The sequence below is a fragment of the Leucopleurus acutus genome (genome assembly GCF_964270905.1).
Source record: "Leucopleurus acutus genome assembly, chromosome: 11".
Taxonomy (NCBI): domain Eukaryota; kingdom Metazoa; phylum Chordata; class Mammalia; order Artiodactyla; family Delphinidae; genus Leucopleurus; species Leucopleurus acutus.
The window spans coordinates 70,417,102-70,439,285 of record NC_139152.1 but is presented as its reverse complement, the minus strand read 5'-3'; the positions used below and the strand labels follow the sequence as shown (position 1 = coordinate 70,439,285).

General features: G+C 36.4%; 1 protein-coding gene across 1 annotated transcript; it reads right to left on the bottom strand.

The window, feature by feature from the left end:
- Positions 1-4,814: 4,814 nt before the first annotated feature.
- Positions 4,815-15,697, bottom strand: NTS (neurotensin; the record flags this gene model as incomplete). The annotated part of the gene is made up of 4 exons (XM_082850353.1): positions 4,815-4,967; positions 7,656-7,880; positions 13,800-13,861; positions 15,625-15,697. The coding sequence occupies 4 exons, from the start codon at positions 15,695-15,697 to the stop codon at positions 4,815-4,817; spliced, it is 513 nt and encodes a 170-aa protein (XP_082706479.1).
- Positions 15,698-22,184: the final 6,487 nt, after the last annotated feature.

The window sequence follows — 22,184 nt, the reverse complement described above, 5'->3', positions numbered from 1 at the left end:
TTGAACCTGCAGATGCAAAACCATGGATAAGGAAGGCTGACTGTAAAGTTATATATGAATTTCCAACTCCACAGGGAGTCAGTGCCCCTAACCCCCATGTTGTTCAAGGAAGGGTCAACTGTACTGCCAATTTCACTTTGGCATTTTTGTTTGTTTTCCTCACAGAAGGGAATCTAAGAGACAAAAAATGAAGCCTCATCTCCCCAGGTTGCCACTGTTAGTGAAGGTGAGCTTTAACCTCCTACATTCTGTGATGTTTCACAAAAGACCAGGGACTTTGTGTGGATATCTGAGCTCATAACCAGTCTTTCTGAAGTGTAATCTTTAAGAAGGGGCTTAAAAATGTGTAGAAACTATGTCTAAAACCTCTTATTAGAAGAGAAAAGGCGATTCTGCTGCTAATTTATTCATTCATTAAACAAATCCTTACTAACAGTTACCAGGCCTGGTGCTCAACCTTGGGAATACAACTATGAATAAGAAAAACAAAATCCTTGTCTTCACAAAGGTTACACATTCGAGCGGGGGTGAAAAATTATGAACAAGTAAACAAATACATTACTATATAACTTCAAGTTATGATATGTGCTGTGCTGATGTCTACCAGCCAAAGACCACAGACAGCACTCTCCCACAAGGTCGGGTTTGTTGGTCCTGGAGATCTCATTCAATGGAAAAGCATGGGACCTCCCAATAACAGGGCATATGTAGGAGGCTTTTACAGGATTTAGACTTGTGATTTGAAGACTATTCTGCAAGTGTGGTTTTGCTCTGGTTTGGGTGTTTTCAGAAAGTGAGGGTATTTCTTCGATTGGGTATTATAGTGGTTTTTATGCTAGAGGTAGAAAAATAGAGCTTAGTTAAAGCAGTAGTCACTCAAATTATGTGGGAAAGGAGGATGTTAGATCATTTGGTTTGTGGTGTCCTTGTTTTTGCTCAGACACGATTATAGCATGGTCATGTTTATTGTCTTTTGCCATCATGGTTAGAATGACCCTTTCTGAAGTTTTATTCTATGAAATTGTCTGTGTTTAACTGGAGGGCACCATAGCCTAGCTGTTGGTGCCAGGCCAGCTCCCAGCTGATTGCTGTCAATGGCTGCTTTTTTTTTCTTTTTCAAATATGAAGAAAAATATAGGAATGTAAATGAGATGAGATCAGATGCATTCAGGGTGGTATGGCTGTAGACAAAGCAAGTGAGATGGATATTGACTCAGGGATGAAGGTTATTTAAGAAAAGTCCTCACTGTACATATGTCATATGTGCAGAGATCTAAATTATGTGAAAAATAAACTGTGAGAAGATTGTAACAATTAAAATAATGGTTGAGGCGTTGTAACAATGAGGCTGAAAAATACAGTGGCTTAAGTAAGTTAGAAATGCATTTCTCTTTCAAGTAACAATGTGGTTGGTCCAGGCCGGTGAGGCAGCTTTGCTCTACAAGCTCTATCAATCAGTGTCATGCTCAAGACAATGGTATTCACTTGTGTGGTTACAATAAATTCATATTTAAGACCAAAAAAACAAAATGAGGAAAAAGCCAAAGTGCAGGGAATGAAGTTTCTCTTTAAGTTATTACAGACCCACAAGTTATACACATTTTTACCACCCATTATCCCATTGGTTCCAACTTAGCCGTTCCTATGACAAGAGATGCTGAAAATGTAATCTTTAAGTGGATGTCCTGTGTACCCAGGAAAAAGGATTTTCAACCAGAAGAGCTTTCCAGAAAAGAGGTTTCAGCAACTGTTTTTTGTTTCTGGAGCAGAAACAAGCTGGATATAAGAATAACAAAAAGGCCAATATGACTGGAGGGGAATGAGTGAAATTAAACAGAGAAGTAAACCAATGCTGCAGCATTTCAGGCTTTTTAAGACAGAATTTGGATTTAATCCAAAATGCAAGGGAAAGACACTGTGGAATTTTGAGGAGAGACGCATGGCATAATCTAATTAATATTTTTTAAAATTTTATTCCTCTATGAGGATATAGATGAATAAGACGATAAGAATAAAGCAGCTGGGAAGAAACTGTCACAGTCCCGGGGGGAGGAAAATGTGTGGATTAGGGCAGTAGTGGTGGATATGGCAAGAAGCAGACAGATTTGAGATGTTTTTGGAAAGCAAAGCCAACAAAAGTTCTTAACAGATGAAATGGCAGGTCTGTATTAAAGAGAGGAGTTAAGAATTACTACTAGATTTTTGGCCTGAGCAGTTGGTGGGACCGTTCACTGACATGGGGAAATAAAGGAGTAAACCTCAGAAGAGAAGAGACAGTTCCTCTGTTGAAATGTAAGAGAGTGAGGCATAAATGCAAGGGAATTGTTACATTCAGTGGTAGGGAAACATGATTTTCTTCTTATTGCTTTGTATTTTGGGTGAGATCATTAGAAAGTCATCTGACGAATGTCAGGAGAATGACGAGTGTTGCAATTTAAGGAAGAAGAGAAGATATAAAACAATCATTAGTGAGAACTGGAGGCAAAATTTATCATGCAAACAGAGTAGGAATATTGGGCAGTACTAAGGACCCTCTTGAGATTTGCGATCACAAATTTTAAGCGTGACACTTCAACAGTTTGGGTGCTTTTCTCCAGCTATGTTCAGCTTCTCAGGTCAGGTCACGATCAGGGGGAGATTTCAGTTTAACTGATGGTGTTCCCACAGGCTACTATAATGTAGAAGGACAGGAAATTGAGGGTAATAAGGGAGTGATTTTAATTTTACACGATAGAATCTAAGCCAAGTAAAGTGCAAAGTGAGGGCATGATTAGAAGGTGAAGAGTGAAAAGAAATGGGGACAATGTATTAGATGGAATCATAAATGTTAGAGAGTGATAGATTATGTGAACTGGAGAGAGAAGATGACGTGTAGAGAGCAGAGTGCTTGGAATCGAGATTTTTGGAGAGGTTGAATTATTGGGAGTGAGAAGTACTATGGAAGGACCATGGAAGTGATGGGCTGAGGTGAAATGGATATAATGTTTATTATTGGAAGTGAAGATGTCAGGGACTGAGAAGGGAGATTATGGAGGGATCTTGCACGTGTATGTGGAAGTCCTCAAGGATAATGAATGAAGCAAGTAAAAAGGAGATCAGCAGTTGTTCAAAACACAGAGGGTTAGCATATGAAACCGTGTTATGCTCTGTAGTTTGTGAAGAAGAAAGGAAAACCAGTAGGAAAGTGGCCAGAAGAAGTGTTAAATTTAGTGTGTTATTAATCTATTCCAGGTACCGTTGTAAGCATTTTACACCATATCAGACTACTTTACCGTCCTCCAGACCGCACATTTAGTAGCTGAGGAAACAGAGAGGTTAAATAAATTGTCCAAGATTACTAGTGAACAGTGGCGCTGAATCTGGGCCTTCTGACTCCAGAGTAGACACTCTTCATCACTATGGAGTAGTTTCCTTCTTAGGATCAGTGCCTTGAGCACTATTTTTTTTTTTTGCGGTATGTGGGCCTCTCACTGCCGTGGCCTCTCCCGCCGCGGAGCACAGGCTCCGGACGCGCAGGCTCAGCGGCCATGGCTCACGGGCCCAGCCGCTCCGCGGCACGTGGGATCTTCCCGGACCGGGGCACGAACCCGCGTCCCCTGCATCGGCAGGCGGACTCCCAACCACTGCGCCACCAGGGAAGCCCTTGAGCATTATTTAATGTTGAAGCTGTTAGGACTATAAAAGATGGTAGGGAGGTAGTTGTGAGAAGTCATGGTTTTATCAGAAAAACTCAGAGATTGGTGAGCTACACTTAAATCCTACCAAGTGGGGTTTAGCCTAGGGGAGGGGGCGATCTCATCTAAAGGCCATAGAGTTCTCAAAACTCCTTAATTCCAGAATAAGTCAAATCCTGATATCTTCCTTCATAGATGACTATGGGACTAGGAGGCAACCTGTAAAGAGAGGTCCTCCTAGGCCCCCTGTCAGAGCAGGAGTCTAGGAGGCCACTGCTCATGGTGGGGTGTAAGGGCTGTGAGGGCTTATGAGACTGTAAGTACAGTGTTTAAGGAAATTCATGAGGAGTTATTTCAAATATGCCTTTTGCCTCAGAAATGGTCTCCTAAGTGGGAAAAATATTAGTCACATAAATTCCTCAGTGAGGTTAAAAATAAAGCTATCATTTACTGGATGTGAGGGAAAAATGTCAATAAAGGGTAACTCTTCTAATGATAGTAAATCTGCAAAGAAACATGGTTCTGATGGCTTGTTGTTTTTTTTGTTAGCTATTAAGTTTATTTAACAGAAAAACAAATTCAGTTGAAGATCATTCATTAAGATAAGCAGAATTAACAATAATTCATTAAACATTCTTTGAAGATGGTCCTATTTTACTACTATTACCTTCCCCATATCTGAGAGATTCATGAGTAAGTCTTGGAAGAGAGCACGTATTTCTTTTAATTCGATAAAACATTCAGTCAGATAATAAAACAGGTGCTATTCTTTTGTTTGGGGTTAATGACATGTAAGCTAGACTTTGCCATAAGACTCTGTTCTAATCTCTTATAATTTGGTTTAGAATGTCAAACATTTTGACTCTTCCAACAACCCATTAAGTGCTTTGCAAAATGACAAAACATTCTATATATGACTTAATTAATATCTACTCCAGTTATACACAACACATCATGCTCAAGACCTAGATTTATTTGAAAACATTTAGTCCAATTTATATTAATGCAGAAAAATCACATCTAATAAACCACAATTGTAGCAGAGACAAAATAATTGTGTTGTCATATTTCCACACAAATATAATTTGATATTTAATTAAAGGACGGTAAATCACAATCACATGTAAATAAAATATCCTCTCAGTAGTAGTAAGAACCTCTTTTGAGAATGTAGGGTCTTCTGGGTTTATTCTCATACAGCTGCCGTTTCAGAATGTAAGGAATTTTTCTCTTTATAACTTCTTCCTTTTCATTTCTGTCATTTCCAGTATCAAGAACCTCTTCCTGAATCAACTGCAAGATAGACCGAATATGAATGAAACATACATGCATAAAGTCTTCCATTTCAGAGTATTTGTCTACCTTTTATCTCATTTGCTATTCAGACAGTAAGATACATGTGGATGAGATGTATGCGGTTCACAACAATTAAATGTTTTGCCCAAGAACAGGTCAAGTGGCTGAGACAGGATGAGAACATGATTTTTCTGATTCTCTGTTCTGTGCTCTTAGTTCATCAGGCCAGCCTTTAAAATTTGCTTTCTATATTTGTCAAGGCCATATATTAATACCTCCAAATGAAGGAACACACTTAATATAATTTTGAGTATTTTTCTTTAATTTATGGTAGACCAAAAGATGGAAATATATCATAAATCACAACAAATACAAAGTTTTGAATCTAGTAAACCAGGTTTGGCCTCAAAGGTCAATAGAATTTTATATTCAATTAAGTTAATTACTGATTTGACTTGAAAGCCATTCTAAAGATCTATTGCTCAGTCAAAGAGAGAGGAATGCTTGTTCTGCTTACTTGTTCAGCTGTTGTAGAAATTAACATATGTGAAAGCTCTGTTTAAATGGTAAAGATCTTTGATTGTGCTGTTTAATAGTTAATCATTAAAAGCAAGTTCACATTCAAAACCTCAAGGGAGTTAATCTCTATGTAGAATCTTGTCTAATACCTCATCAAATATGCTGCATTCTAAAATTAGTTCCAAACACTTTTTCTGATAGTACTGTTCTGATTCAAATGTTCCGCTGGCATAAAATATTTAGGAACTCTTTCCAGAGTTTTGCACACGATTTACACAAAATTTTTTTTAAAATCAATGCTCAAGGTAAGAACTGTATTCATATTGTTAGACCTTCGCGGTCTCCTAGGAGTTTCGACTCGTCCAGGAAACAAGAGTCGGAAGCCGATGCAAAACGCAAGAGGTTTATTGAAGGCCGGTGCACCGGGGTTCCTTGGTCCTCACGCAGGAGGTCGAAGAAGGAACCCCTTTTGGGCGCGAATATGTCAGTTTTATAGGTTCCCACTTCCCCGTATGTAAATTATAGATTTGCTTGTGTTTTCCTGCTGATTGGTCCCGGCTTAGGCTCGGATCAGAGAGGGAACTTGTCCCCAGCTTCCTGATTGGTCTTTGACAGACACCTTTTTTACATTTTGTTTATCTCCCTCCTTCTCGGAAGGGGGCCGGACATCCTGGAAATTCACCCATTGTCTAAGAAGCCCCTATTGTCTGGAGAGTTCTTAATCATTAGCTGGAACAATGTCCCTCGAGTCCCACAATATCTGTGAATGTCTTCTAAACTTTGGGGTGACTATAACTAATACTGACAGGAGAGTAAGTTTTAAATCATAACCCGTATGCATTGAATCGTATCACAAGTACTTTATTTCAACCCACAGCTGTTCAATTTCATAGAAGGAAAAACAGCTACTGTCAGACAATCTAGTTTCTTAATCTTTTGTTTCTCTGTGCACATAGTCTGTAATTGTACTACACTCTGAATAATACTATCATTTTATTTTAAATCACTCAACAACATTTAAAATAGCAAAAGTTTTAATCCTATGTGCACCTGATTTGTCTGTATTATAGTTTATTGAGGGTTTTTTTTTTTCCTGGATAAACAGCACATAATTGATATTTCCCTATGTTAAAATAAGTATTTTTCAAGTTTTATTGATGTAATATTTTAAAGAGAAAATCATTTAGCTGGAATTGGAATTAAGGGATAAACAGTCCAGCAAGAAAAATTAAAACTAGATTTTTTTTTAATCTGGAAAATATCATTTTGTTTACAAGTTAGAATAAACACTAGAAGTTCTGCATTTCATTTCCTCTTTTCCACAGGGTATCTCTGTGACAGTGTGTTATAGAGATTGTTATATTAGCAGGAAAGGCATCCTCAGACCCTCAGATCCCCCGTGTTGGTATAAGCCCAGAATATGAAACATGAAGTAAATTTCTCTTAGGGGTTAATCTGAAAGAAATATTTCCCTTGTCGGGAAAATTTTAAAATTTTCTTCTTATTTTTTCTTAAAGCAGTTTCGTTTCTCTCTTCTCTTCCAAAAATTTCCAAACCAAAGGTGGTGAGTCACCAGTGTATTATTTAATAGAACTGATTCATCCAGTCCTTTGTGGTAGTTCTGGATAATGAAATTGGGCTGTACTAGCCATAGTGGACCTCGTTTAGCTTCTAAGGATGATTGAAATCCACAATCCACACATTCAATTAAAATAGAAATATGCATATATCCTTATCATTCTGGTTTTATTTGCCTAATATATTCAAATAAAACTGGAACCTTTTGTGTTCTGTGTTTGTTTATAAATAAACACACATGACTTACGTGTTTCTAAGAAAACATATTGAGTTTCCTAAATTTCTTAGGCATGCCACCACCACCACCAAAAACTGCCTAACCATGCCATCCACAATAAAAGCATATGTACCAAATCTGCCCTAAGACAGATCCCCCTTTTAAGACCAAAGAAAAGATATTTTGCTAAACTCCAAATATTTGCAGGACACTTTGAAGATCTGAAGGAATGTTAACCTCAACACATGGTTTATTCTTCCTTAATATTTGTAAGTCTTCCTGTTATGATAATGATCAGGATTAAAAAAATCAGTACAAATGAGAGTTAACTAGTATAACCACAATCATATTCATATTTTGTTTTTGTTTACCTCCCAGTGTTGAAAGGCCCTGCTGTGACAGATTTTTCGGAGCTGGTATATTGTCAGCATTGCTTCCAAGCTAAAGCCATCTAAGGTAGTTGGAAATTTCCTTCTTGTAATAAGCTCCTCCTCAGGAAACTCTCCTGTTTCCTCGGCTTGGCTGTTCTGGTTATTTATAAGACTACACACATTCAGCAGGCTCATTTTCCAAGAGGGAACACTTGCTTTACTGATCTGAAATGTAGAAAGAAATAGTTAATGCAATTAAAATTTGTGTTGTAAGAGTTAGAAATAAATTTCTATTGTGCTAAGCCATTACCTTTTAAGACCTAATTGTTAGTCTAGCCAAATAAAAACACTGTTATTAATTAGTAACTTCATATCACAAAGTTGAATAGTGTCGATACTTCATATCCTCTATTTATCAAATGCCATAAAGTTAATACACATACACACATACATGAGCAAAGCAAGAAAGAAAATAGAAATTACAGTAAGTAGAAATACATAAATATATATGTATATATCACAGGTGAAAATATTAAAAATACCACTCTCTCCTTATTACACTTCAGTTTAGTGTCTAATGGAACAGCGGCCAAGGTGATACTAATAGATTTGGATAATTACAGTAGTGTGAGACCACGAATCTATTCCACACATTAATAGTTGTCACAGGTAGCATCACAGATGATCAATTTATTTATTTGAAAATTATAATATTTTCTAAAATATCCTTTTCTAATAAGATCTTGTCTGAAACCATTATTACCATAATTAACAACTTTCTCATTTGCCAATTTTTGGAGAAACTAAGTGTGAAATAACTTATAAAACTTAACAAGCATCTCAAAGGGCATAGATGAAGAAAAGCATAAATTTTTTCTAAAGAACATAAAAAAAGCTTTTTGAATGACCACAAAGCTGTGATGAGAAGATTCAAAAATATTAGTATCAATTTTATTGGTGTCAATTCTCTCTGAATTATTCTCCAAATGCAATGCAATTCCAAATCAAAGTTCCAATTTGGAAAATATGGGGAGACTGGAAGTTTAGAGGAGGGAGTGTAGCAAAACAATTATGAAGTTAATTTGGAAGTATGAATATGTGAGAACTAAGAAGACTTAGAAAAATAAAAAGGTAATGAGGAAGGACTTACTCTACCAGATATTAAAATGTATCTTAAAGCTGCAGTAATCAAAGAGTGAATTAATAGAACAAGCATAAATATAAAACTCAACAAAAGAGAATATAATGTCCAAAATTTCATCCAAGTAAATATGATTGAAGAGCGTTATAGCAAAGTTTGCATTTGAAGTCCTTGGGACAGTTGGCTATGGGGAAATCTGGATTTAGATCTAGTTATAACTTTTATTGACATATTATAGTCTAACAATATCCAGATGGGTTAAATATGAGTAAAAATAAAAATATGTAAATATATAGAATTTATTTTATAAATTTGGAAAAATATTGTTAAGCAAATATCCAAACCAGAATCCATAAAGGAAAAGATAATTTAAAATACATAAATGTGTAAATTATCTCTCAAAAATTAACAGCCGGAACTAAAATCAAAAGCAAGACATACTGTAAAAGCTGCCACAAAATGTTAATATACCTAACAGAGGTGGAGCTCTTCCAAAAGAAACTGGTGGATGCCCCAATTAAAAAACAAACAAAACAAAACAAGAACAAAAAGACACTTAAAAAGTGTTAAACCTCAGATAAACAATATGAGCAGACAAGTCACAGAATAGCTATCAAAGAAGAAATATGGAACAGAAATATGTGGAATGATGTTCAACTTGGCTACGATCAGATCAGAAGACCCTAAAAAGTATAAGTACACTTGATGTACTTATGAGGATATGGAGAAACAGACACTTTCTCTTCTAAATATTTGTTGGTCTGAGTATATATTGGTATAATTTCTTGAAAGGTGTTTTGGCAATATGTATAAAAATTGTAAATGTGCATACCCTTTGATTAAGACTTTACCTTAGGGACATGCAAATCTGTGAGTACAAAAATATTCACTATAATGTTTTCAAACAGTTTGGAAATACATTCAACTATGCCCCTCGAATGAGATTATCAGCCTGTTCTTGAATTTTTCTGCTATGGGAAACTTAGAGGCAGCATGCTCCACTGTGTGGCAGCAACACCTTATGTCTTGCCAATTAATGGGATAGTACAATTTTACATTCGGAAAGCTCTTTAGAGATCATCTGATTGAGTGTTTTCCTTAGAACACTAGCTCTGTACTCCCTGTTTTTAAAAAGGAGTTCCACTGTCAAGTGAATTGGAAAACTTGAGTTTAAAGGAAGTTTAAAGGAAATTTAAAGGCTTCTTGAGCTTTTTACTTGCAAATATTCATTGTAACTTTTCAACGGTGCTAACATAATATCCAATGCTCCCCAAACTAATTGACCATATAATGCTTTATTCATAAAGTATCTGTCAGGACTTGTGTTGTCTGATTATTTTTTTGGATGAGGAAACTGAGTAAAGCATTTTGTTCTCTTCTGCCAGTTAAAACAGTCAGTGCATCACTCACTAGTATACTATTTAATATCACCTTAGCCCCTGTCATACTTTGGAAGCACCGCAGAGAGGGCACTTTTGACCATAGGATGTCTAAATAGACATGTATTTAAGAACATTTCTTATAAGGTTTAAATAGTTCACTCAAGAAAATGACAAAGACTCTGTCTTTGATGAAATCTGAGTTAGGATCCTCTGAGCCCTCTTCTTGACGAGGTCGCAACCTTGAGCTCTGACCTTGGTCTACTTAGTCCAGTTTTTTTTTTTTTTTTTTTTGCGGTACGCGGGCCTCTCACCACTGTGGCCTCTCCCATTGCGGAGCACAGGCTCCGGACACGCAGGCTCAGCGGCCATGGCTCACAGGCCCAGCCGCTCCGCGGCATGTGGGATCTTCCCGGACCGGGGCATGAACCCGTATTCCCTGCATCGGCAGGCGGACTCCCAACCACTGCGCCACCAGGGAAGCCCTACTTAGTCCAGTTTTAGCAAGAATCCTTCTGAGTCAAGTTAGCAAAAATGCCCCACCATTGATACCTGATCATCCTAGGATTCTACTGAGTTGTCTAGCAAGAATCCTCCTAGATTTAGAGTTTCCTCAGTAATTTTCCATACAATGATCCACCCCAACCCTGTTCCTTGGCTGTAAATCCACACTTGTCCTTGTGCTTGGAGTTAAGCCTGATCTTTGCAAAACCATAGTTCCTCTTGAATAAAGTCTTCCTTGCTACCTTTAACAAGTGTCATGAATAATTTTCTTTAACAATAAACATTCTTATTTATTAAATTATTTTACGTAAATGTCTATAATAGACCTAAGCCTATAGATAAGAAATTTAGAATATTGTCTTCTCTTGCTTTTAAAATGAGGAAAACAAGAATATTTGTGGTTCTTACTTAGCATTATTTGATTAAACTCCTAATACTGAATAAGATCCTGGTCAAATTTTGGTTTCCTTAATTAAATGGGACCTAATCTATATTACTAGTGGTCACTATCTATAATACACTGAAATCAAATGTATTACAAGCATTTGAATTGGTGAATTGGTGAATTCATGGTGAATTCAAGTATTTCACCTAAGTAAAAATAAAGTCATCTGTGGTGGAGCCCTCAAGTTCTTACAGCTGAATACAAAAGGTAAGGGCTAGTAATAAATCCTAGATTCTTATTGTTAGTACATAAATATTTATTAAACTCTTACTGTATTCAAGGCATTGAATTTGATCACAGAAAATTACATCATTCCAGCAGCTTTTTGAGAGCCTAAAGAAAACATATTCTTTTCTTCAAAGTTCTCTTTCTTAATAAAACTATACCAAAGCACTACCACTGGTAATAAAGAGAATTGTATTGTGAGAACTAATTTCTTTATCTTCCCCTTCTCGTCAAGCTTTGGAATCTCTCTTGGACTTCTGTTGCTTAAGAGTATTTCTACATTAGTATTTCAATGTCTAAATAGTTTTACTTTAAAAATTGAAATTACCTTTAGAGTGGAAAGAAGAAAGCTGAAACTTTCTGAAGCTTTTAATAATGGAGTTATACCAATATCAAATACTATTCTTTCAAAATTTTAGATACCGTATATTGGTTAAAATGGTCAAAAGTTTAGACTTTTCATTTGCATAGAACACTACACACACCAAAAACTAATTGAATCACAGAGAAATAAGTGATAGTAGTTTTATAAAAAATAAGAAATGGGCTTTATGTTCCCATCCTAGCAGCAAAATTGGGATAATTATGCTTCTGGGTGCTTCCTCATCATAGTTTGTATTTTACTTATTTCAAGTAAAAAAGGAGGCAATGGGATTCAATTTTTCTTCCATGATCTGTTTTAGAGATATATCCCATGACTGAATGAAAGCAGTATATGTTATTCTGTCTATACTTTGGCTACGTATTTCTCTTAAGAATAAAACTAAACCACTTCATATACTGAAATTGTTTTTCCCTTGCGGCATCTTGGCCAGGGAAGGAATCATAACCTCTACTCCCACATTTTTGCAAAGTAGCTGGCAATCCCCACACCATATCACATTTTGGAGATTATTTAGGACCTTTATTTGTCTACATAAACTTGAAATCATAGAGGTAAAATCTCTACCAAGACACTAAGGCATACTAATCTGTTCCATTTTTCAAAACAGACTATTAACTTCACTTGTTTTCCTATTTATGAGTTGAAGCGATTATAGCCATTGCTATTCTGATTGAGTATTAAACAAAGGATCCATTATCTTAAGGTTAAATGTATTTGTTCACTGAGTTTTACTGACTAAATGAAATTTGATCATTCTTGATAGGAAACCCACCAAATTATGGTAGAATTTGGTTTCAATGTGTTCAACTTTTGTAAATCTGGGCAATTGTGGAAATATATAGGTACTTAAATTTTCCCCAAATGCCTTTTAAGGACCATAGTAGAAAACGTCTTTGTTAGCTCTGAGATGACAGTGACCCACATTCTCATACAAACACAGAAATGGCTATTACCCCTTCACACCCACTATTGAACACAATTCTACTTCTATGCTAGGGGTTGTTGCACCTGGAACATGCTCATCCAATTAGGGAAGAGGCAGGAGGAGTCCTGAGCATTTCCTTTCTTACCACAGCGCCTGTGGAATCCTCAGCATTACAACAGTGATTGCACCGGGTGACTGCCTCACCTCAAGATATGTTCTTCTTTGAGAAACATCTTTTGGTTGGGAACCCTGTTCTCCAACTCTACATTTAGATACACACTGATTAACTCACTCCGGGTAAATCAAGATTGTGTGGTAGTGTGGTAATTGGGTATATTCTAATTGAGTTTTATTCCTAGGTACAGGCTGGAATCTAAAAACCTTGCTTTCAAGACCCCAAGAGAGGAATAATAAGGTCCAGTACAAAGTTTCACCTGATTCAATGAAAACAATAAGCAGGTACCAATAACACTTCTGTTATGAGGAGAATTTAAATCCAGGTGTGGACTTAATGTAAATGTCTAGGAGATCATAAACTCCAACCCCAACGTTTAAAAATAAGGAAACAAAGGCAAGCAATGTTAACTAATCCCCTTGCTTAAGATCAAATAGTTCATAAGTCACAGCTGTGGGATTAGATCTCAAGGCTTCTGTTTGCCAGTCTATTGTTCTTTACTCTCTACCACATTTCTTTCATGGGTTTCGTGAACTTTAATTCTTAATTTAGGAACTCCACTTCACTCTCCCCAATAGTACAAGAAAGGCAAAAATATCACTTAATTTTCATTTATGTATTTATCTTGAGGCCAATATACCTTTCATCATACACAATATGACTGGAATGGAAAGAGGAGTTTTAAAAATACATTTGCATGTCCACATAAATAATATGTGACTACTTAATTAAATTTGCAGTATAGTGATTGATACACTATACAGTATCAATACAGCTTCTTTCCCTGTCACATCAACACCCTTAAGTCCTTTGAACTTAAGGAAAAGTTTCCCCATAAAGGAAATGCCTCCCAATGAACTTTTCAGTCTCAATGGGAAGTTATTACTATAGGAAAAGGACACCATGTTTATAATGAGAGTTCATATGTTTTTCAGTCCTTGGTTTAAAAAAAAAGAAAAAGTTACCTTTGATGTATGCATATTGGTCAATAAATCTGCTTCTAACGCTTTCATTTCCTCTTCTGAATCTGAGTAAAATCAAAACCACATGTTTACTGTATAATCACGTATCATGTAATTATATTATAACCTAGAGATTTAAGATTAGCCTCAAAAAACTTTGTCTTAGAAGTTTATTGTCTTTGCTATGTATTCATTCTCCTTAGAATAACATTTGGAAAAAAACAATTATAGTTTTACTTTAGGCTAACAGAATAGAATAATAGAAGCACTTTTAAGAAAATAAACACAGGATTTTATGCCAGGAGAGCTATTGATGGTTTGGAGTTGTTTAATCACTGAATCTCATTATTTAAAAAAAAAACCTGATTATATGATAAAATAAAGATTTAATCAAAAATGCTGGATAATTTTTACTGGAAATAGTTTACATATACAGAATATATATGTATTGATATTTTAAAAACAACATAATGAAAAGGTATGTATAAGACATTTTTTCAAGATAAAAACAAAGGAAATTGCTTGCTGATAATTTTAGAATAAGAAAGACACTGAGATTTGTTTAATTTGAGATGCTATTTTACAAAACACACTTTGAAAGATTTGTTTCTCTACTTTAAACAAGGATTTAGAATGACGTGTACTTAGCAATTTTTTCACAGGCTATAAGGAAATTGTTTAAGCAAAAGTGGAGTTGTCCATCAATACATGTACAAGAGTGTGGAAAATGGATTTCTGATGTTTTTTTAGAATATTCTTTCCAGTTTCCAATAATGAATATTTCACAGAGAAGAAAAATTTAGAAATTACTATAAGGTAATAGAAATAAAGTTATAGAACACTATACTGAGTTAATTCATAAAATCATAGCAGGAGTTTGAATTAAACATTTCAGTGTCATATTTATGATATAACAGTATAAAACAGGCTAAATATTTTTGCTGTATTTATCCCTGGTTTCTTTTCACCTTGATGTGATCATTCAATTATTTTCCAACATTAATTAGAGCATATGGCAATCACTATAATATTTCATATTACTCTTTTAAGTTTAAATCTTATTTTCAAGGTGACCTATTGATAGATATTTGACAAAGTATGGTTTCATCTTAATTATCACATGCAAAATACTCTACAGGGAAATAATTTTTATCAATATAAGAATGACAATTTTCCAGTTACATTCTGTATCAACTTAAATGACATGCAAAAAAATAGTTAAATTAATAATACATCTATTTGTCACACAGAAAAGTTATATAAAATGTATTCTTAAAAGAGCTTGGTATTTTGTGTATTTTTCTAGAAATAATTTTCTACAAATAATGCTTTATTCATTTATTCATTAAACATCAATTTTCACTTTGTTATCTTAACATACACACAATTAAGAAAATAATATTTGAGAGGGAGAAGCCACCATGTCCTAAGAGAGTGAATGAGGAAGAGATAAAACATTTCAAATGCAATCAGTTTTAATTATGGGTTTGCACTTTGACAGGCACCACTCCTGTACTTCTCATTAGAGAGTGACCAGCTTGATTTGTTTCACATGTTTTTTTTCTAGTGGTTACATTGCAAAGGGGAACATGAAGTGTTTCATTGAAATCCCTTTTATTACCTTGCAGATTTAAAAAGGAAAAAGAAATCTTTCAGTTCTTGTAATCATAAAACAGAGAAAGAAAGTATCCAGCTTCTATCACTAAAAAGGAAATCCAGAATAAGGGAGAAACTCTTCTCCCTGGATACATTAACGTTAAGTGGCAACACACAGTAAAAATGGAAAAAGAAATCACTTCAGGGAGTTGTGAAATGCAGCTGAGCTTACCTGAGCACAGACTCCAGGAGCTGAAAGCCAGGAGTATCATGCACACCAGTTGGATTTTCATTCCTGCCATCATCTTCTTGAGCCTTCTAGCAAGCCCAGTCCATAAACGTCAGAGACAGGCTGAAGGGGGCTCTCTAGTGCTTCCTCTTGCCTCCAGCTGAGTTTGGAAGTGACTGAACTATGAGAGATGCTTTGACCATTCCCTATGTGTATATATATATGTGTATATATATATATATGCAGGGGATGATGTCATGAGTATACAGGGATTATCTCTTCAGGATGTGCCCTTCATTTCCATCCCTCCCCTCCACTCCCCACTTCCTCCTCCCTTTCTTCTTTGTCCCCCCCCCCCACACCTCTCCCCCACTTCTGAACCTCCAGTAACAGCGACATCTTCCCTAATTGACACTGCTGCTCCAGATTTCCGGCACGCAGGAGTCATTCAAAAGCAATTCCGTACACAGCATACTGGAAAAGAACTTCCAGTACCATTCTTTCCCCATTGCCTCTTATTCTCTGACTCTAAGAAGTTGTCATTTTGATTTTGTGAAGCATGAGATCTGTTATTTCTAATATAATCAAAATCTCCAGGATGAATGCCTAAAATCAGTAATTCTTTAGGTTTGGAAGTTCTTAAAGAGTCAGGATTCTTTTCTGATAACCCATACTTTTGAACAAGTGTTTTGTGGTTTCAGGACTGATAAGGTCTTAGACAATACATGCTAGAAAAAGAAAGCAAGTGGAAGATAAGCAGAAAATCAGTTATAATATTGGGTTAAACAAAAGAATTTAGAGAAAGGAGAGAGAATCAATTTTAAGAAAAGAGACTAGTAGCTCTAAGCAATAGGGTATTATTTCCTAACAAATTGAAAAGTCAATTTTAAGTAACTGAAAGATTGACTGAATTATGTATGCTGATTTATGGTTGAGTGTCTTAGAAAGACAATTTCATGTTTACAAAACCCAACTATAATTTATTTGTTAGCAGGCAGAAATATGTATTATTGTATCACTGATTGCTGTTTTCCGATACTTTCCTCGTTTTCTGTCTGCATCACTCTGCTCCTTTAGATTCATTCTTGCTGCCTCATCCTATTCAGTCTATAATCCCCTTTTCACTGGTTTTCGCCATTGTATCAGATTTCTTCCCCTGTGATAGTGATAAAGATGAGACTGTACTTCTGGAACGGAGACAATCTTAAATAACCACCGTCCACCAGTCACATTCTTAAGACCGCATCTTCACATATTTCATGAGTTACAATGACACTCATTCCCTCTCCCGGGTTCTCAGAAGAAAATTGCTCAAAGTGTCTTTTGGAGTGAAGTTTTCTTCTTGCATTAAGTATTTCAGGATACATGGCATGACTGGAAAAGATGGTGCTGTTAAAAATGTGAATATTTGAAGGTAAATGTGTCTGAGACTTGTTCACTTCTTAAACATATCAACCAGGCAGTAACAATCGAGAAAAGAAGTCTGGATTGATTTCTACAGAGAGTTGATTTATATCATATGGTATATGTCTACGGAATTGACTTCTCCATTTTATCCTACACCTAAGAAGAGGGACTAATTCCAAACATGTAATAATAATTTAAAATAGCAAGGAGTCATTCATGTAACTTAATGTTTAGGAATTTAACAACGGCTGATATTTTTTACTTCTTTTAGTTTGTTTTACAGACTTACATACTACACAGCATTGAACACAACTCACTTGAGGAAAGTTTTATATGTAAAGGGTAATTAATCGGCAAAGAAATTTGAAATATGTACTCGATTTTTGCCTTTATGCCACTAGGGGGCGCAATAGATGTTTAAAAGGATTTTTATTTTCACTTGACTGATCACATCAGAATTCTGAGCATTATGCTTTCTTCTCATGACCAGAGCATCTTTGTGACAGAATCCTTTCAAAGCCACTTTAATGAAGAAGTCAAGAAATTATATATTCTTTGCATGATATTTAAATTAGTTGTTTTATGAGCTTTTGACATGCAAATACAAAGAACAATCTTTTAAAATGTGTGATAGCAGCCTAATGGTAAAAAGAAAGTGTGAGTCCTATTTTTCTCAACTGACTTCTTTCATACATGAAGCTCAGGGAAATGTTGACAAAATTTATTCTTAATTAATTAGAAAGAAAGGGGGAGAATTAATAGTGGGAATTCATGTTGTTTTAAATATATCACTTCATTAGCTGTCAATGTAGAAATGATAAGCCTGAAAGAATTGGGGGAAATGTGTTAGCAAATGTCAAATAATTGAAAATCAGATAGATGCTATACACTACTTTTTCTTTTGGGAGAAAAAGAAGATGTGTAACTTTTATGGTACAATTATGATATAGATAAACTTTATTTGACCTCTAAATGGTATTTTTAAAAACATCTGTTACACCTTTGCTTTTCAGCTCCAATGCCTTCGAGCTATAGAAAAGCCAATTAAACAATTTGTTTTAAGAGACAGTAAGTTATGTGTGGATATTTGCCTTTAAACGTATTTCAGGAAGTACTTCAATGATGCCTTTTATGCAGGATTTCAGGCACCTTTCTATGGAGATGGGTGAAATATCTTTATTCTAAAGCCTTTATGCCTAAAATCCTTCCAATTTTTATTTAGCTCTTAAAATACTAATGAAGAGTTTGAACATTACCCTTGGACAATCTTCACGTGTTGGCCTTCTAGCTTGCGGTCACCATGAAGCAGCTAACTCTGAATAGGTTTTATCTTTTTATCTATCTAAATAGGTTTATCTGGGTACCTGTAGGTTACATTTCTACTGTAGGTAGATTTCTGAGCTTCTACTGTGACTTAAATCAGACTTTTGCTCGCTAATTACTTAAAAAAATCAACAGAGATGCCTGAAAGATTGGCAATTAGAAAGAGTGGTCTGTAAACATATTTAATTTGGAGATGGGAAAGTTCAAAAACTATTTGATAAATAGTGTGTCTTCAGTTTCAGATGATTTCTTCCTGTACCTTCGGAGGCTTCATCATCCCACTTATATACAGCTTCCTGGACGCGCCAATCTTTTTATACCGTAATCCCCAAAACTTACCCTGTGGTGTTTCTACCATCTGGAATCTGCCCTCCTTCTTCCCTTTGACCGCTCTGTCTCTCACTTTCTGACTTATCTTTAATTTTTAAAAGATTCTATTTTAGGCCTATTCAAGGTGAACCTTTCCAAGTTTGAATCCTAAAAGTTTAATCTACTTCTACTCTTCCCAGTTTCTGCTAGCTGTTTGTGGTAAACTGAAGGGGAGCAGAATGCGCCACCCCAAATTATGCCTCTTTGGCATATTGATTACTTGAGCTGGTTATTTTTAAGACACAGCCAAGGCAAGAGAAGCTCTGAAAACAGAGTAGAAGTTACCCTTTTATAAGGGACCTTTACGTTAATAAGGGGAATCTCTGTTTGAAAGGGTATCTCCCTCACTATACTACACCTGGAAGAGAAGGATGACTAAATCTCTGAAAACTCACCTCAGTGGAGAAGGCTCGGACTCTGTAACAATCATACCCGGGTTTACTGTGCTTTGCCTGATCATCTCCCATTAACAGGCCTTCCCCAAGCCCCTCCCCAAAATCTTTCTTTTGTCTTTAGCTAAAGATGGTGTTTAAGGTGGTGGGTTGGACCATTTTGGGGAACCACTCAGTTTTCCTGGGTATCTCCCATGGATCCAGGAAGGGTACCTGGTATTAAACTTCTGTTTTTTGTTTGTTTGTTTTTATTTTTGGCTGCGTTGGGTCTTCGTTGCTGTACATGGGCTTTCTCTAGTGGTGGCGAGCGGGGGCTACTCTTTGTCACGGTGCACAGGCTTCTCATTGCGATGGCGCCTCTTGTTGCGGAGCATGGGCTCTAGATGCGTGAGCTTCAGTATTTGTGGCATGTGGGCTCAGTAGTTGTGGCTCACGGGCTTAGTTGCTCCACAGCATGTGGGATCTTCCCAGACGAGGGCTCGAACCCGTATCCCCTGCATTGGCAGGCAGATTCTTAACCACTGCACCACCAGGGAAACCCTAAACTCTGTTTTTAACTGTTAATCAGTTACTATGGTGGCAATGGTGGTGCGGTCTCAACTAAGAACCTAGAAAGGCAGAGGGAAAATTATTTTTCCTCCCCTACATCTGTAAACTTCTAGAAGGAAAGGGTGCTCACACATCATTGTATATGCTCTTCTTCCAAGGCTTACAGACTGTAAGTGCTCAATACATATTCACTAGGTTGAATTGAAAAGCTGATTATTTAAAATTTCTGACTTGTTTTTCCATGTTTCCATTTGTAACATTCCTTTCAGCCACATCTCTACTTTAATTTCAATTACTAAAATCTCTTTTGTTATCACTAATCTTAATATTTGATATGAGACTTTAAGTCAGTTTTCTGAGACTTTGCTCTAGTCATTCTTTTCCTCCCTGACTGGGGAAGTCAACATTAAAGATATTTAAGAAAGCACCCTGGGATCATGTGCGTTCACCAGTTGAGTGCTTAGGATAACTTGCACATTTACTCCATTCCTCTAAATGAGTCTCTGGTTTGGAACCGTGACTGTGATTCATCTGAACAAACAATGATGCCAATCTCTTTGTAAACTCAATTGATTTTTCTGTTCAATTAAGGTCCATTTTCTAGACATACAGACAGTTATATGCATGCACAGACCCACACCCGCATATACTATCTTACACACAAAATGCATATAATCCTGTCCTTGGAGAGTTAGGTAAATGTAAACCAAATGTCCAATTTTCCAATCTATGTGTAATCATGCTTTGCCCATAATCTCTACAAATTCCCAGCTCATTTCCCTTTGGCTCTTCCGGTCTCTGCTCTCGCATCTGTATAGGTAATTAATTCGGAAAAATTGATGATGGATTTCTGTAGTCAAAGCATATTTTGCAACTTAAACTCCAATTATAACACAAGCTTTGCCTGGGATTCACATGTTAACGGGTTGCCATATTTAACTAAGGATATTCCATATTGTAGGTACTGCTGATCTCACTTATAATCTTGTTTCTCATGTCAAAGAAAAATATCGATATGTCCATGAAATCACTCACCGCTATGTGTATTGCTCAAGTAATTGTCCTTATAAGCTTCCTTTTTGAGTAAGACCAAAATGAAAACATTACAGGAAAAGTCCTTAACAATTTTCAACTTTTATTTTTCTTAGTTTTACAAATTAGAGTGTAACTGTTTAGAGTAAAAAATGAGTTTTTTTTTAAAGAAAAGCTTCTGCTTTTTTTTTTGTTGCTACAAAATCTAAGAAAATTTCTGTACCACCTGTAATACACAAAATAGAACAAATGTACTTGAGCTACCATTTACCAGAAGCAGATTCAGTGAAATACTGTATTTTTTCCTTATCTGAAGAAGATATTAGATGCTGAACTTGGAACATAACGGTTTATATTATTAGTCTTGGTCCTTGGTCGTATTATTTTTTCAATTTAGATTCTTTCCCTGCTGATCTTGTTAAATCTTATGGCTGTGGATCCTATCTATTCCCTAGTAACCCCTCAATTTTCATCTCTGACCACTCAGATTGCATATCCAATCACATCCGTAGCAGCTCTACTTGGAGGATCATTAGGTAACCTTACTGTCCAAAACAAAACTTTTTTTTATTTGAGGTAAGGAGAGACTTTATTCAAAACAATTATTGCAAGGAAGGTAGGAGGACTATTGCAATAGGGAGATTGCTCCAATCATAGATAGGTCATAAGATCTGCAAGTATCTCCTAAACCAGTAACTTTAATACAGTGTGAGAGGTACTGGAATAGCACACACCTAAGAAAGAGGCCTAGGACAGAGATGAAGGGGTGGTTAATTCTGCTGCTAGAGAAAGGTACAGAGTGATGGGAACAAGTGAATTGTGTCTTGAAAAGCAAGAAGTCATCCTCAGAATTAACAGTGGCTTAATTGAGGGCTTACCCCAGCCCTGTTATGCTAAATTGCTTTCCGCATGATCTCATTTATTCCTCACCAAACTGTAAGTTGGGTATCAATACATTTCTGCTGAATTTGGACTAAAGGGTCTTCTGAGCAAAGCGCAAAGACACTGAGGCAGGAGGATGGCAGCTTGGGAGCTGGCAGAGGAGCAGGGAGGGGGAAACGCCGAAGCTGCAGAGGTTCCTTCTCAAGCTCTTCTTTAGCCAATGCTCCCTGAGTTGTTGACTCCAAAGGAATCGTGGGTACACTGCTCAATCATTTGTGTGTCTATTCGAGGGTATTCTGTGAGCCCCGCATGGTACTAGGTGCCAAGGCTACAACCAGTGGGCAAGACAGCATGGTCCCTACCACCCATCGTGGAGCTTATATTCTGGTCAGTTCCATCCCAGCATGGTAAAGACAAATAAGAGGGTGCTGGGAGCGACTCCTGGTTCTGCAGGATGAAGGGGGCTTACTGGAGGACCTCAAGCTCAGGGTAGCTGAGCACCATCAGACACGCACAGGTGTTGACATTGTCGCCCTTCACAAAGGACGTGTCCACGCCCCTGACCCTCTGCCGGCCCGAGAAGGCGGGTCCCGCTGCCACCACACCATG